Source organism: Dictyostelium purpureum, assembly GCF_000190715.1.
Source record: "Dictyostelium purpureum unplaced genomic scaffold DICPUscaffold_198, whole genome shotgun sequence".
Lineage (NCBI taxonomy): Eukaryota > Evosea > Eumycetozoa > Dictyosteliales > Dictyosteliaceae > Dictyostelium > Dictyostelium purpureum.
In genome coordinates, this window is record NW_003519534.1 from 1 (window position 1) to 17,124 (window position 17,124).

The following is a 17,124-nucleotide window of genomic DNA, read 5'->3' on the forward strand; positions in this document are numbered from 1 at the left end:
GTATTATGGATCATAAAAAATATCAAATATTATATAGCATTTAAAAAATATTAAGTAATATGGATCACACAAAAATATCAAGTATAGAAATCAAATTTGAAAGAAATAGAATATAAATATAGATAAAAATAAAAATAAACATATCAATTATTGTGTAACATCCAAATATATCAAGGACTATTTAGCAGCACCAACAAGAAACAAGTGCTTTAAAAAAATTTTAGCTTTGTCAAGTCAAATTTCCATTATATTTATTTTTTTTTTTATTCACCCACTACATTTATTTGTTATTTTAATTATTCACCCATTACATTTCATTTCATTCTATTATCAATATGGTGGTTAATTATGTATTCTGCGTGGTGGGATACACAATTAACCATTCAGCTCTAATATATTCACATATATCAAGTATTATTTATCACATAAACATATCAAGTAATATTTAGCATTTAAAATATCAAGTATTATTTATCATTTAAACATATCAAGTTTTATTATCATTGAAAAATATCATGAATTATGTAATATTTAAAAATATCAAATATTGTGTAATATTCAATCAAGTTTTCGATCAACTAATTGTTTTTTATTGGATGTAAATAAGTAGCTTTGTCAAGTCAATTTTCCATTACATTTATTTGTTTGTTTTTTATTCACCCATTTGTTTTTTTTATTCACCCACTACATTTATTTGTTATTTTAATTATTCACCCATTACATTTCATTTCATTCTATTATCAATATGGTGGTTAGTTATGTATTCTGCGTGGTGGGATACACAATTAACCATTCAGTTCTAATATATTCACCCACTAAATTTATTTGTTGTTTTTTAATTCACCCATTACACTTCATTTCATTCTATTTTCAATATGGTGGTTAATTATGTATTCTGCGTGGTGGGATACATAATTAACCATTCAGCTCTAATGATCCATAATATTTGATATATATTGAATGCTTCACAATAATTGATATTTTTAAATGATCCAATAAAATACTTATACTATAATTATTATACAATAAATCTTGATATTCTTGAATGATCAATCCCATTTGAATTTACCTAAATGTGTATAATGAAAATAAATAAAATGATATTAATATCATTATTTTATTTATTTTATTTATTTTATTTATTTATATTTTTTTATACTATTAGCCACTCTTTGTAAAGAGTGTTTCCAGCTCTACCACGTGGAGGTAAGTATATTAGAGCCGAATGGTTAATTATGTATCCCACCACGCAGAATACATAATTAACCACCATATTGATAATAGAATGAAATGAAATGTAATGGGTGAATAAAAAAAACAACAAATAAATGTAGTGGGTATAATGTATAGATATATTGCTTTAATAAAATTATGTGGATGAAATGTTAATTTTTTGGTATATATATATTGAAATTTTTTTATCTCTAACTTTTTATAAAAAAAATCAAACACTCACACAAATCAGCACCTAAAAATATTGTTACTTCGAATGAAATTATTTATTTAGAATAGTGGTAATTATCAATGAGCCACTTTTAATATGTGAAAGTTTTTTTTACCCCAAAAGAAATATAAATTGTTTTTTTTCATTTTTTTATATATTATATTCACATAAAATTATTTTTTAAATAGGGGTGGGTTTAACGTTAAATATTTTAATTTTAAATTTATCATATTTTGTTTTTCTAAATATAGTTAAAGATATAAAAAATAATTATGATATCCCATAGTTATTAATATGTAATTGTTATTATTTAAAAATTAAAAATATTTATTTATTACTAATAGTTTTTTTTAATATTAATATTGAAACGATATCAATTCGAATGTTTAGTAAATCAAATCAGAACCCGATCCAATGTATTGACATTTTTCATTACACAAAATTTTGTGATCCCTTCAAAGTATTTTACAAAATAGATAATTAAATAAATAAATAAACAAATAAAAAAAATTAAGGTAAATAAAAAAAGTAAATCTAATTTTTATTTTATAATTGTTATAATTTCCTTTTTTTTAATAATAGAAACGATTTATATCCATTACCACTATTGTTATAAAAAGCTTGGCTTTTATTCAAAACATAACGATGGGACTTGAGTTCTGGAAACATCAACATATGGTTTATAGTCGTAAACGTTAAGGATTGCTTGTCCTGAGTAAAGAACACTATCTGACATATGTAAGCTTACTAGTGAGCAATCATTTGGATCATAAACTGCATATTGTTGAGTGAGGTTATAGACTGGGGTAAAATTTTCATAAACATCAAATTGGTGTGATCCAACATTTGTTGATCCTACTTTTTTTGATATTGAAATATTTTCGATTAAATTTGTTTGTAAGATACCTTTAGTACACATTTCTACACCATTAACCTTATAAACATAATATTGGGTTGACTAGAATAGTTATAAAGAGTTTTTTAGTAAGTTTTTTCAATTTAAATTGTTTTTATATTTGATATTTACGTTTCTAATGAATCCATAGGCTTTTCCTATAATAATTACACCATCAGTTGTACTGTTGAAGTCCCATACTGAGAGTTGATTTTCATAGTCAACAATATATGTTCCACGTTCAAAATATGAATCGGGTGCGATAAAATTGGAAACTGCAATATTTATATTGTCAGCAACTATTTCATAATTTGCAGTAAATCCTTTTTTTTCGCCACACCCTCCATCTGACTTTTTACCCATAGACTCTGATGGAATTTTATTTATGTTAATTGAAATGGCATTTGAAAAAGAAATTAATAAAATAATTAATGTAACTAATAATTTAATATTCATTTTTAAAGAAAATATACTTTATATTTAATGAAATGAAAAATATTTTTTTTATTATATTGTTTTTTTTTTTATAAAAAAAAAAATATTTATTATATTGTTTATTTTTTTTTTTTAGAAACTGATAAAAAACTGTTTGAAAGAAGTTAAATTTTTTTACCCAATTATAGGTATTAATATAAAACAGCCCACACTGAAAAATTGAAAAATTAAAATAGAAATAGTGGGTGATAATTACCCCTAAAATATTAAAAAAACAAAAAATATATTATCATTCAAATGGGGGTTTTAAAAAACAAAAAATATATTATCATTCAAATAGGGGTAATTATCACCACAATTTAACCTCTCATCTTTACCTTTTTTTTTTTGAACTTATGAATTTAATCAAAAAAAAAATAAAAAATAAAAAATTAAACACCAATTAGCTAACACCACTAGAAATATATAATTACCTCTTTTTTTTTATACCCCACGGGTAAATAAAAAGAAATCAAATAAACTCTACTACTTTATAAATAATTATCATACTTTTAACTTTTCTGGCATTGTTGTTATTTTAATGTATTGGCTCATAAAAATGACTTTTTTTTTTTTTTTTTTTTTTTTTTTTTTTTTTTTAATTAATTTTTTTTTTTTTTTTTGACTTGTATTTTTTTAATTGAAAAAAATAATAACATTATAGTTATCATAACTTGTATAATATTTATTTATTTATATATATTTATTTATTTATTTATTTATTTATCAATTTAAATTTATTAAAAATTTAAATACCTTATTTATTATTTTTTTTTATAAATTTTCAAATAAAATTTTTTAAAAAAAAACAAAAATTAAAAAAATTTAAAATATTTTTTTATTTTTTTATAATTAATTACAATCAAATCATTTCACACTAAAATTTTTATTTTATACAAAAAAGAAATAAAACAATTACAAAATGTCTGCTTCTGTTGAATCAATTCCAACCGGACCAGCACCAACAACAACCACTACCACCACCGCAACTTCATCACCATCATCTGAAATTAAAGATAAATTTATCTTTGGTAATTTAGAAGTTAAAGGTAATTTATTAAATAATTAGTTTTAAAATGTATATTTTAAAAGATAAATATACTAATAATTTAATTTATATTTATATAATACAGTTAAGGAAGTTAAAGGTTGTCAATTACATTTCTTAAATGTTAAATGTGAATTAGCTCAAAAGAAAACTGAAGTTAAAACCAAACCATTAACCAATCATACATTCTTTGATGTTTTCTCATTGTAAGCAACTCTTTTTTTTTTTTTGAAATAAAATTATAAATTTTGTAATACTAATTAAACTTTTTCAATATTTTTTTTATTTATAAATAGCCGTGTTACAGGTCAAACTAGTGAATTAGAAATCGAAGCATGGAAAAAGAATTTCTTATTTAAAGATAAAATGACAGGTCAACTTAATATTCCAATTAATGATTTATTAAATGCTGATGGTGAAGCCAAATGGTACCCATTAACCAGCAAGAAAGCAAGAAGTAGCAGAATCAAGAAAACATCAAGTGAAGCTCCATCAACCACTACACCAGATGATAATGCTCAAGAAAAAGGAGTTGATGAACATCACTCTGCTGAAGACTCACCAGCTGAAGAAGCCCCAGCTTCACCATCAGGCAGAGCTCGTTCATTAAGTCTCCCAGCCAAAAAAGTCAAAGCCCCACCAGAAATCTGTTTAGAAATTAAATTTGTTCTCAATGAACCACCAAAAGAAGTACTCAAGGGAATCATCTTAGATGGCCAATGGAATTCTGAAAACAATTTTGGTAGTTTAATTAATAACCCACATTGGATCAAATGCACCCAATACCTTTTAACCGTAAAGAATGAAGTTACCCCAGTTACCCTTAAACTTAGACAACCACAAGGTGTTGACCAAAGAGTTTCATTCTTTGTTATCAACTACGACTCATTCTACAACGGTAGCAAGAAGGTCGTTTTAGATACCACCAACGATATTAAGAAAGTTGATAACTTTATTTGTCCAATTGCTGCCACCCAAGTCGATTGCAGCATCGATCTCGAACCAGGCCAATACTGTATCATTCCATACGCTGAAACCTTTGCTTTCACTGGCTCATATAAATTCAATTTAGACTCTGAAAAATTAGACAATTGTGAATTCTTTGTTCTTCCAAAGAATGAAGATGCCCAATGGACCGAAATTACTGTCGATGGTTTATGGACCACTGCTACCAATGGTGGTGGTGATATTAATATTTTAGGTTGGACCAAAAACCCACAATATGCTTTCACTCTTACCAAAAAAGCCAGAGCCTGTGTCTTATTATCACAAGATGACAATGAAAAGAGTGTTGGTTTCTACGTTATTAAACAATTAGATAGTGGTAAACGTGCCATCGAATTTAGAGAACAAGTTGGTAAGACCGAATCATTCAAATTTGTTTGCTCCACTGGTTGCACCATGACTCTTGAAGAGGGTACCTATATTGTTATCCCATCAACCTATGATCACGGTGTTGAGGGTGCTTTCCACTTAACTCTTTTCACTGATGACAAACAAGCTTCATTCGCTCCATTAACTGAAGGTTTCGCTGAAGTCGAACAAGTTAAAGGTACCTGGGTTGGTAAATCAGCTGGTGGTAGTCCAAATCAACCAACCTTCTTTAATAACCCACAATTCCACCTTAAAGTTCCAGATTCAGATAAAGACCAAGTTCTTGCTATTCAATTAATTCAAGATTCAACCATTGCTGATGAAGGTATTGGTTTCATTGTTTTATCACGTGATTCACATGCTGAACCACTCACTGCTGTCGACTTCCAAAATGAAATGGTCTTCAGTAAAACTGGTAATTGGGAAAAGAGAAATGATATTGTTTGCAGAGTTACCATTAAACCAGATTCACCAAGAGAATTTACTATTATTCCATCCACTTTTGATCCAAATGTAAATAGATCTTTCAAACTCCAAATTTATTCAGATGTTGCTATTTCATTGGATGAAATTGAAGCTAAAGAAGAAAGTAGTGATAGCGAAGGTTCAAACTTAAAAAAAAAAAAAAAAAAAAAAAAAAAAAAACTATAATTTTTAATATATAAAAAAAATCTTAAAAAAAAAATCAATAAAATTAAAATGTATAATAATTTTTAAAAAATAACATTCTAAAATAATTATTTATAAAATTTTATTATTTTATTTAAATAATAATTTAACTTTTTTTTATTTTTATTTTATTTATTTTTTTTTCTTTTTAAATAAACTAATACCATCATCTTCATTATTGTTATTACTATTATTTGTATTCTCGACTTCTTTTCTTTTTTTAATATTATTTTTTTCATTAACTTTTGAGCTTTCAGGTTTCTTTTCTTTTTCAATAACTTTTTCCTTTGTATTCTTTTTGTTATTTTTAATGGAACTATTTTCATTTTCTTTTTTGTCATTATTTTTATTATTGTTGTTTAATTCTTGGTCGTCTTTAATTTGTTTTTGTAATTCGTTTCTTTCTGCTCTTCTTTCTTTTTGTTTAACACCGAATTCAATTTCATCTAAATGCTATAGTGGCAGTGTAATAGTGGTTAGTAAATTATAAAAATGATAAAAATAGTTTTGTACTACTTACAACTTCGACAATTTTTCTTGCGGTTGATGATTCTTTTAAGTGTCTAAAAACTTCATCATCATCGGTTTTATAAAGTTCCAATTCTTTTTTAATAACAAGCTCTATATTTTTAATTAATTGTACATCATGTGGGGTAATGAAAGAAATGGCTCTTCCAGATTTACCGAAACGTGCAGTTCTACCAACACGATGAATGTAATCTTTTGATGAATTTGATAATTTATAATTGATAACCATTTCGACATCTGGAATATCCAAACCACGACTAGCAACATCAGTTGCAATTAAAACTTTAACCTTACCAGATTTGAATACTTTGAGTGCAGATAATCTAGCCTTTTGGTCAAGGAAAGAGTGTAATGAAACTGCTGGAATATCCAATTTATTTAACATTCCTTTTACTGCTTCTACAGAATAACAATTATTAATGAAAACTATAACTGATTGACCTATATGTTTCTTTAAAAGATAAACCAAATAGCAATCTTTGGCTTGTGCTGGCATATATATATATTCTTGTTTTAATGTATCGACTGTATCATATTTAGAATTATCTTCAAAAATAAATGGTGAATTTAATGAAATACTTTCTAATTTCTTTAAATTATTTGTCATGGTGGCTGAAAATAATAAGGTTTGTCTTTGAGTTGGTGGTGGTAAATATTCTAAAATACTCTGTATATTTATGTATGTTTATGATTATATAACAATAATAATTATTAATACAAAACTTTTAAAATCAAATTATTATTATTATATAACTTACAGCAATTTCCAATTCGAAATCTTCACCTAATAATCTATCAGCTTCATCCAATACTAAAAACTTGCAAAACTTTAAAGCTATTTTCAAACCATTGGTTAAATGTGAAGCCAATCTACCTGGTGTAGCAACAATAATATGTGGTCTTTTATCTAAAATAAGTGCTTGCTTTACAGTATCAATGCCACCAATAACAGTTGAAACTTGTACATTCATTGGTGCACCAATTGCGCTAAACTGTTCTGCAATTTGAACTGCTAATTCTCTAGTTGGTGTTAAAACTACTGCAAATACACCATAAGGGTCCTCTGATAACAAATTTAAAATTGGAATGGCGAAAGATGCTGTTTTGCCGCTACCAGTTTTAGCACTTGCAATAATATCTCTACCATTAATAATCTCTGGGATAGTATTATATTGAATATTCGATGGATTTTTAAAATTTAATTGTTTACAACTTCTAATTAACCATGGTGCCAATCCCAAACTTTCAAAAAACTTCTCTCCTTCCATTTATATTAACCTATATATACTATATTTATTTATTTATTTATTTATTTTTATATATATTTATAAATAATAAACGAAATAAAAAAAAATAAAAAAAAAAAAATAAATTATTTTTTTCGTTTTTTTCATTTTTTTTTAATTTTTTTTTTTTTTTTTTAATTTTTTTTATTTTATTTTTGATCAAGTTTTTTAAGCAATATCAACAAATTGATATCTGTGTTTCGATTAAACAAAAAAAAATGAATAGATCATTTGGATTCATATATAAAACATCTGCCAATACAATAAGAAATAATATCAAAGTTGCAACTGCTGCTTCAAAACCATCAAATATATCAAATATAAACTTAAATACATTCACATCAGCCACACCTGCCGCATCATCTACATCATCAAATTTACCAAGTTTCCAAAATAATACAAAATCATCAGTTTCCTCATCAAATAATAATAATAACAATAATAAAAATACTATAAATAGAAATATAAAATCAAATATTTTTTCATTATTACAACTTTGTAAGTGATATCATATCAACCCACACCCCTTTTTTATCTTATTTTCGTCAAATTCAAATTCTAACTTTTATCTTTTTTTTATTTTAGCCACATTTGGGGACGATGATGGTACATAATATATTGTAGTTTTAAATAATTGGGAAAATAAAAATTAAATAAAAATTAAATAAAAAAATAAAAGAAAAAATAATCATATAAAATATTATAATAAATATTTATATAAAAGATATTTAATTAAAAAAAAAAAAGGAAAATTTTTATTTTATTAAACTATTTGGAATTGTCTGTATAAAAGTTCTTTTACAAGATAATATTCATCAGATATTATACCGTCAACATTAATTATTGAATTTCCACCGACATCTTCTCTCCAAATATATACCAAATCGTTGCAATTAATAATACCTTGATCGAACTGAACTTTTTTGATACCAGCTTTTACTAAAACTTGTTTTAAATCTGCTAATTTAATATCACCAATAAACGATTCATCATGGCCATTATTTTGTTCGCTGGGTATAATATCTAAATAGGATGAATTGTTTTCTGGATTATATTCCACTTTACCTTGAATAAATGACACTTCGCAATCTAAAATCTATATCAATAAATAAATGAGTTTAATTAGTTGTTTTTCATTTTTTTTAATTTTTTTTTAAATAATAATTATAATAATTACCTTTGATGGTTTTAATGTATTTACTAAAGTATCTCTTAAAACTAATTCATAAACATTTGTACCGGATGTTAAGTCCAACTCTTCATTAATTGCTGGAGAAAAGATACCTTTAGTTCTCATATTCTCCTTAACATAATTTTCTATATTTTTCGATTGATCTTTTTTACCTCTAATTAAAACTAAATTTGTAGGAGCAATTTGTTGAATGATAGTTTTAATAGATCTACCATCAGAAATACCTTCATAATCTATGGTATCAACTTTACAATTAACTTCGCATTGATGAGTTGTAACAACAATCTTTTTTGGAACCTCTTGTTCATTTTCTTCATCCTCTTCCATTGCTACCTCCTCAACCTTTTGATTTTGATTCTTTTCGATAAACTCCTCATCCTCTTCACCATAGTCACCCCATTTAACATGCTTTTCGTAGTATGGGAACATTGCAACCATACCCTCTCTTCTAAATTGGCCTCTTGACAAGTCATATTTATTTTCGAATGGGTTTTTAAAGTTTGATAATGAGTCATTGATAATTGTTCCATTTGGTAATGATGGTTCATTGACACCATTTGTAATCATTATTTCGTCATTATTGTCATCAAGGTTCATACCTTTTTCTTCCATTTCTAAACGCTCACGCTCTTCTTGCTCTTCTTGCTCTTTTTTTAATTGTTCTAAAAGTTTTTCTTCTTTTTCTTTGGCAATTCTTTGTTCATATTCTAATAACTCCTCACCCTGTAACGGTACTCTTGAACCCTGTTGAATTTCAATGGTTTTATTTGAGCCACTTGATTTATTGGATGCAATGTTAATTACTTTTGATGCTAAACTTCCTTCTGGTATATAATTTGTGAATAAAATTAAATTCTTTGGATCTGATGACCATTTTATAAAAAGATCTCTTGAATAGCCAGTCTCTAAATCTTGTGAACTTGTTAAAATTACTTTTGGTGTATTAGTCTCTGGTATCTCTTCTAAAGTTGAAAATATTTTAATTTGTCTAAATGTGAATGGATTGTCGATTTTTTGTTCGAAACGTACTGATGCACTCGAACTCATAAATTCTAATTGTGATTTTGCAAACTGACATACATTAAATGAAAAACGACCTAAAAAGCCAACTGTATAAAGACTAAGACGATTTTTGACCCAATAATTTTCTATACAAAGTAAAAGTTCCAAAACTCTACCAGCAGTATCGACAGGTAATAAGACGTTACCTCCAGCTCTAAGACTATTATGAATTTTCTCCAATAATGCTTGGTCACGAGTCGCTATCTTTTTATATGGTAATGTTCTATCTACACCCTTTGAATCGGTAATAAGTAATGATGGCTTTAAAATATCACTTGTTAATTGTAAACTATCTAAATGGCCCTCATTTCTATGATTAAAGTCCAATGCATATATAATTGAATAGGTTCCTTTTGTGATTCTCCATACCGAGCTACCAACCATATGACCTGCTAAATAGGGTGTTATCGATATACCCTTTCCTTTGCCTTGCAATAAATAGTGCTGCGAAAAACTAAGTTCTTTAAATCTATCTTCACCAAAACATGCATCTACATTATCCAAATTAAACTGATCAAATTCTTCCTGCGCCATTTTATTCTCATATAAATCATATAAAAACATTGTACCCATTTTCAATACTGGTGTAGTTCCATAAATTGTACCTGTTAATCCTAATTTACCAACTGCATATGGTAATCCACCTATATGTAATAAATCTGAATTTGATAATAAAACTGCATCAATTTTATCTGCATACCTAAATTATAAATTAAATGTTACTATTTATTTTACTTTATTTTATTTTACTTTGTTTTATTTATTTACTTTTTTAATGGTTCTAACAATGAGAAATCCAAGTCATAGCTCAGACCACAATCCAAAAGTATACAAAAATCATCAATCTCTAATAAATAGCAAGGAGGCTTTTCATTGTCACCTCCTGATAATGCTGTAAACTTAACTATTGATCCCATTATTGATTTAAATCAATATAGGTTATATATATTACAATTTATTAAAAAAAATTAAAAAAACAAAATAATTTTTTCAATTTTAAAAATAATTTAATTTTTTTTTTTTTTTTTTTTTTTTTTTTTAAAAAAACTCAACAAATAAATTGTTTCATTTTTATTCTTTAGCTAACCAAAATAGTAATTTTCAACATATAATAATTATTTAATATTTTAAATCCTAAACCGATAATTTATAAATTTTTTAGGTATCCATTTATAAAAAAAAAAAAAAAATATATCAAAACAAGAATAGAGAAATATTTAAAGGTATTTAAATGGTATTCTATTGCTTGGTCATTCAATTAAAATAAAAAACAAATTATTTTATCATTAAATTTACAATTTTTAAAAAAGTAACGTAAAATTTAAAAAAAAAAAAAAAAAAAAAAAAAAACTATTTTTCTTTTTTTTTTCATAAAATATTTTTTTTCACTTTTTTATAAAACTAATTTTTTTCATTCTTTTTTTTTTTTTCACAAACACACAAACCAAAAAGTAAATATTTATTATTTTATACACATAATTTTTTTTTTTTTTTTCAAATGATGATACAACTCGAGACCTGATCTTAAATATACTGTAGACAAAACGTTTTTATTGGTACATTTTTTCTGATCCTAAAAAAAAAAAAAAAATTATTTTGAAATTACGTAATTTTAAAATTTTAACTATATACTAACTTTTCTTTTTTTTTTCATTAATAGGTTTTCTTTTTGCTTTCCCCCTTTTAAATTAGTTCTGATAAAGAAATTTCACTTGTACTTTAATATTGGTAAGTTTTATAATATTTGTTTTATTATAATTATTATTATTAAATGATGATACAACTCGAGACCTGATCTTAAATATACTGTAGACAAAACGTTTTTATTGGTACATTTTTTCTGATTCAATAATAATAATCATAATAATATTATAAAACAGCAACTTTACATAAAAATATAACAAAAATACTAATTTATTTCTTTATTTTTTACAGAATATAGATTTCTTCCTCTGTGACTTTCATTGTTCATTCTTCTTTCTCTCTTTCTCGTCTCTCTTTTTTTCTCTTTCTTTCAAAAATAAAATGAAATTAATAAAATATATTTATTTAATTCTAAAATTACAAAAATGTGTCTACTTTATTTTTTTCATTATTTTTTTTTTAAAATCTTTAATTATTTAAAAAGTTATCTTGTTTTATAATTTAAAAAAATATTTGTTATTTTACAATTTATTTTATTATTTTTTATTGCTTATTACTTTTAGTTTGATCAAAAATAAATCTTTTGAAAGTTAAAGTGAAATTTGAACCTATTTTAATAGATTCAGCAGCAACATTGTTTAAAAGTTGTATTTTAGTTTTGCCACCTTTGCCAAATGACGATTCTATGATACCAGTTTCGCCAGTTTCGAATACCACCTTCATACCAATAAAACTAGTCATATCGGAATCTTTTTTAAATAAATTTTTACCAATAAGTGTATCTTGGTTATGAACCTGATAAAACAAATTATAATAATTTTAGAGTTAATAAAAAGTTAATAATGATAAAACTAAAAATAAATGCTTACTCTTTCGACTTGGCCCTGTTTCGATTTGGTTTTGTAAATTTTTAATTTTGATAAAGATTGTTTTGAATTTGGAGATTTGTCATCAACACCCTCAATTAGAGTGCCATGAAAAGCTATTCTACAACCAGTTGAATCAGTGGAGACATCTAATTTCGAACCTATAATAACGCTATTAAGAGGACATAGGATTGGATGGTCAAACTTAATCAAAGCAAATTGTGAGCCCACTGGGAATTCTGGTGAGGTTGCATTTAAAGTATCTTGATAAATATATTCGTTGGAGTAGTTGAATGTACTGTTATTATTATCACCACTACCATTATTGCTATTTGGTACAATTGCTGAGAAATAAGTTAAGCTTGCAATTACAGTTGAATGGCCAATAGTAATATGAAATTTTGATTTTGTGTGTACTTCACTTTTATAAAATCTGACCTTTTCAATTGAAATAAGTGCTGAGGATAGTGAAGGTATTGAGTTGTTTGAACATACCAATCCTCTTTCTAATAGCTTTGAATCTAATTGGGTTACACAAACACCTACACGATCACCTTGAATTGCCTTTTTAATTGGTTTATGAAACATTTGCATTGATTTAACCTTTTTTTCTAAATTTAATTGAGGAATTTGAATAGTTTGATTCACTTCGATGGTGCCTCTTAATATTGTACCTGTTAATACTGATCCTTGACCCTTAATTTGAAAACAATGGTCAAATTCGAATAATAAATCACCTTTTTCCTCTCTTTTTGGTACGACTAAATATTTATTTAATTCTTTATATAATTCATTTAATCCAATTGGTTTGGCTATATTGTTATCGTCGTTATTATCACTATTATTATTATTATTATTATTATCACTTGGGTTTGCTGAAAATGGTACTATTGGTGATTCTTTAAAACAGGTTTTTTCTAATGCTTTTCTTAATTTACCTGATACTGATTCTATTTTTTCATTTCTATTTTCAATTGGTATTTGATCAATCTTGTTTAATATAATAATCCCTTTTTTACATGTTATTTCGCCAATTACAATACACTATATAAATAATTAATGGTTAGCCTAATTTATAAATGGTATTTATTATGTGTAATGGTTAAGTTTTATACCTCTGCAGTTTGGGTTTGAATACCTTTGTTTATATCGATTACTAAAAACATCATATCAATAATTTGTGATCCACCTATGATGGTTCTAATTAATGATGCATGACCTGGACAATCTACTAATGTAATCTGAATATTTTGATTATTATCTATTTTATTACCCCAACTACTACTTTCGTCATTTCCAATGGCATTATTTAAAAGTTCTCTATTAAGTTGAAATGATGAAAATCCTAAATCTAATGTAATACCTCTCATTCGACTTTCTGGTGATTTGTCTAGAGATGCGGTTGATAAATTTGTACTTAGTGCTTTTGCCAATGATGTTTTACCACTATCAATATGTCCCATTATACCAATATTTATATTAATTGGTTTGCTATCATTATTTGTAGAGGGGGAATTGGTGGTGGTTGATGCATTAGGGTTTATTTTATCTTCCATGTCTTTCTTCTTTGGTTGTATGAAAAAATAAAAATGAAAAATTTAAAAAAAAAATTTTAAAATTTAAAAAAAAAATAAAAAAAAGAGAAAAAAAAAAAATACAATATAATTCTTGTTTAATTTAATTTTAATTTTAATTTAATTTATTATTTAACATGATTTTAAAAAAGGCTTCTTTTTCTATATATATTATTATTATTGTTACTGTATTATTGCTTTAAAAGGTTTTACCATTGTGAATGAATTCTATAAAAATAAATAAAATGATCGATTAATAAATAAATCCTCTCTTTCCTAAATCTATTTCCAATATAAATATAACCTAAATTAATAACATACGAGCATGAGCATGAAGTTTTCTGGTGGCGAATTTTTCACGTAATGGTCTAACGATAAATGGTAAAAAGGCCACTAATAAAAAAATCATCATAGGGTTAATAAAAGATGGTTTGGTGATATTATATTGTTTATAAAAGTATACTTACATGGAGTACTAACAACAGTGGTGAAAAAGAAGATTGGTTCAGTAGCAGCCCAACCTAAAAGTTTTAATCTTAAATTGTGAAACATTTTGTTATATATAGTCGTAGAAATAATAAATGTAAAAAAGTAAAAAAAAAAAAATTTGAAAAAAATTAAAAAAAAAAAAAAAATGAAAAAAAAATAAAAAATAATTTTTTTTATTTTTTCATAAAAATTTATAAATTTCATTTCACCATTTTTATTTAATTTTATCTTGATCAATATTTTAATATAAAGATATAGATCTATAGATATATCCAGATTATACACACATACCCACTATTTAATCATTGATATAATATACAAATAAAATGGAAAGTGTTTTTGAAAAATTTTCAGTTGATTTAGAAAAAGAGTTTCAAATTCGTGAACAAATTAAAGATATCGTCAAAAATATCGAGCCTGTAGAAAGAAAACTTTCAACTTTAGTTCAACAATATCACTCCGTTTCATGCACTACAACATATCAACACTTATTAACCGAAATTGAGCCATTAAAAATCCAAATCGATCAATTAAAATCATTAATTAAACCAGAACTTTATTTCAAATATAGAGAATATTGGAAATTTTCACTTACCAATATCTCATTCTCTTTATTATTTTCATATTGGATAGAAAAGAAACAATTATTAAAAATTGAAGAGCTTCAATCATTATTAAATCGTATGTATTCCCCAAAGTTCAATCACCCCCTCTCACCCACCACCAAAAATATTAATTTTTTTCTTTAAAAATAGTCGAAGAAAATAAACCAGGTGCATTCTCACTCGAATTAGAAGATTATTTAATTGCTTTATGTAACCTTTCAAATGAATTAGTAAGTAATCAAAATTATTTTTTAATTCAAACTATATTATATTATATTTTACTAACTCAATTTCAATTCATAATCTATAGAGCAGATATTGTTTAAATTGTGTTATTAGACAAGATTACGAAACCCCAAGTGCCATTTCCAAATTTGAATCCGATTTATTTGCTGGTTTTAGATTATTAAATCTTAAAAATGATATTGTTAGAAAGAGGTATATTATAGTTATTTTTATACAATATATATATAAATTTCAAAAGATACCAACTAATTGTTTATTTTTAGATACGATTCCATGAAATACGATTTAAAGAGAATAGAAGAAGTTGTATATGATATCTCTGTTAGAGGTTTAAAGAAATAAAAAAATAAATAAATATAGTATTTAATAAAAAAAAAGGATATTGTGGTTTGGTTTGAAATTATACAGGTTTTTTATTTTGTTTTGGTTTTTTTGTTTTTATTTGGGTTTATATTCTCAGAACAAGAAGATGACTGGATAAGAGGAGGTGGGATATTTAGCGTTTCATTTTTGATGATAACCAACGATGATGCTGTGTATGTTTTTATTTCGTCTTCACTATTGGCGTCTCTTGTTAGTTTAGGTTCTATATTTTTTAAACAGTTTATTGGAAGAATTTCATCGATATCTATATGAGTGTCGATTCCAAATAGGGTGATGGGAGATAGGTCGTTTGGATCTAGGAAATTTGATACTACAGAGGAGGTATCATCTTTTACAAAATCACCATTGATGGACAATATTTCTTGGTAGCTAAATTGGGCTAAATAAACTGAGTATCCAATAGAATTCTTTAATGCTAATATTTTATTTGTAATGGTTTTGTCATTGATAGATTCATTCGATTTTAATAGTTGACTGAATGACTGATAGTGGTGATCGAATACATATATTAATTTATTTAATTTTGTAAACTGGTTATTAATTTCGTTTGATAATGATTCTAGTTGTTCGCTTATTTGTTTTTTCATTGTCTCTTGGTTCTTTTTACCTGTATCTAGTTCATTTGCAGATAGGGATAGTCTTTTATTGGATTTGATTAGATCGAATACCAAGCATGCTCTATATCCATCTGATGTTATTGGCTTCATCTTGGTTTGGCAATCATTGAAAAATGCGACAAATCTAAGGTTCGATGGACTAACATTGTTTATATTTAATGATACTATTGTACTATTATGCTTTATAAAAAATTCACCACCCTTTTTGGGTTTGGTACTGGGTAGAACACACACTAACGTTGCAAATTTATTATCGCTTGTATCATTGTGCTTTACTATTGGAAAGGGTGGGCTGTTTTTTTCGTATATCACTAATTTTGATAGTCTTGTTATTATTTTTACTTCGTTTTCAATACCCAATTTCTTCTTACATGCAGTTTCAATTACCTGGATTTCCTCTTCCAATAATCTACCGCTAATTTCTAAAAACTCTGATGGTATTTCACAAATTCTTCCCATTTTTATATTGGGACATTGATTATCGTTGCTGCTGATTGCTGTTGTTGTTGTCGTTGTGGTCATGGTCGCGTTGGTGGTGGTGGTTGTAGTGGTGGTAGTCGTGTTTGAAAACTTGTCTATTATCTCTTTTAATTGGCTATCCACACAAGGTAGTGACAAAAAATCATAATCTATAATTTCTAATTGAAAATATGCTTCTATAAGATAATCGTTATAAAAAAAATCTGCTTTTTCTATTATATCTGATTGTGAAAATACCTCTTTTCTT

The 17,124-nt window shown here is 25.6% G+C and overlaps 8 protein-coding genes across 8 annotated transcripts; 3 read left to right on the forward strand and 5 right to left on the reverse strand.

Moving 5' to 3' along the window:
- Positions 1–2,072: 2,072 nt before the first annotated feature.
- Positions 2,073–2,795, reverse strand: DICPUDRAFT_154381 (uncharacterized protein; the record flags this gene model as incomplete). Its single annotated transcript, XM_003289882.1, has 2 exons — positions 2,073–2,402; positions 2,472–2,795. The coding sequence occupies 2 exons, from the start codon at positions 2,793–2,795 to the stop codon at positions 2,073–2,075; spliced, it is 654 nt and encodes a 217-aa protein (XP_003289930.1).
- Positions 2,796–3,735: 940 nt separating this feature from the next.
- Positions 3,736–5,886, forward strand: DICPUDRAFT_36556 (uncharacterized protein; the record flags this gene model as incomplete). The annotated part of the gene is made up of 3 exons (XM_003289870.1): positions 3,736–3,862; positions 3,947–4,067; positions 4,158–5,886. 3 exons carry the CDS (start codon positions 3,736–3,738, stop codon positions 5,884–5,886), a joined length of 1,977 nt encoding a protein of 658 aa, XP_003289918.1.
- Positions 5,887–6,036: 150 nt separating this feature from the next.
- DICPUDRAFT_154383 (uncharacterized protein) lies at positions 6,037–7,700 on the reverse strand (the record flags this gene model as incomplete). The annotated part of the gene is made up of 3 exons (XM_003289883.1): positions 6,037–6,357; positions 6,425–7,099; positions 7,191–7,700. The coding sequence occupies 3 exons, from the start codon at positions 7,698–7,700 to the stop codon at positions 6,037–6,039; spliced, it is 1,506 nt and encodes a 501-aa protein (XP_003289931.1).
- Positions 7,701–7,936: 236 nt separating this feature from the next.
- Positions 7,937–8,332, forward strand: DICPUDRAFT_154384 (uncharacterized protein; the record flags this gene model as incomplete). Its single annotated transcript, XM_003289871.1, has 2 exons — positions 7,937–8,216; positions 8,304–8,332. The coding sequence occupies 2 exons, from the start codon at positions 7,937–7,939 to the stop codon at positions 8,330–8,332; spliced, it is 309 nt and encodes a 102-aa protein (XP_003289919.1).
- Positions 8,333–8,481: 149 nt separating this feature from the next.
- On the reverse strand, positions 8,482–10,889 carry DICPUDRAFT_80682 (uncharacterized protein; the record flags this gene model as incomplete). Its single annotated transcript, XM_003289884.1, has 3 exons — positions 8,482–8,814; positions 8,896–10,672; positions 10,741–10,889. 3 exons carry the CDS (start codon positions 10,887–10,889, stop codon positions 8,482–8,484), a joined length of 2,259 nt encoding a protein of 752 aa, XP_003289932.1.
- A 1,223-nt stretch (positions 10,890–12,112) lies between these two features.
- DICPUDRAFT_56378 (uncharacterized protein) lies at positions 12,113–13,945 on the reverse strand (the record flags this gene model as incomplete). The annotated part of the gene is made up of 3 exons (XM_003289885.1): positions 12,113–12,411; positions 12,486–13,526; positions 13,598–13,945. 3 exons carry the CDS (start codon positions 13,943–13,945, stop codon positions 12,160–12,162), a joined length of 1,641 nt encoding a protein of 546 aa, XP_003289933.1. The 3' UTR covers positions 12,113–12,159.
- A 926-nt stretch (positions 13,946–14,871) lies between these two features.
- On the forward strand, positions 14,872–15,738 carry DICPUDRAFT_88722 (uncharacterized protein; the record flags this gene model as incomplete). Its single annotated transcript, XM_003289872.1, has 4 exons — positions 14,872–15,226; positions 15,301–15,380; positions 15,461–15,588; positions 15,660–15,738. The coding sequence occupies 4 exons, from the start codon at positions 14,872–14,874 to the stop codon at positions 15,736–15,738; spliced, it is 642 nt and encodes a 213-aa protein (XP_003289920.1).
- Positions 15,739–15,787: 49 nt separating this feature from the next.
- DICPUDRAFT_92386 (uncharacterized protein) lies at positions 15,788–16,820 on the reverse strand. The gene has a single exon (XM_003289886.1). It carries the CDS (start codon positions 16,485–16,487, stop codon positions 15,810–15,812), a length of 678 nt encoding a protein of 225 aa, XP_003289934.1. The 5' UTR covers positions 16,488–16,820; the 3' UTR covers positions 15,788–15,809.
- Positions 16,821–17,124: the final 304 nt, after the last annotated feature.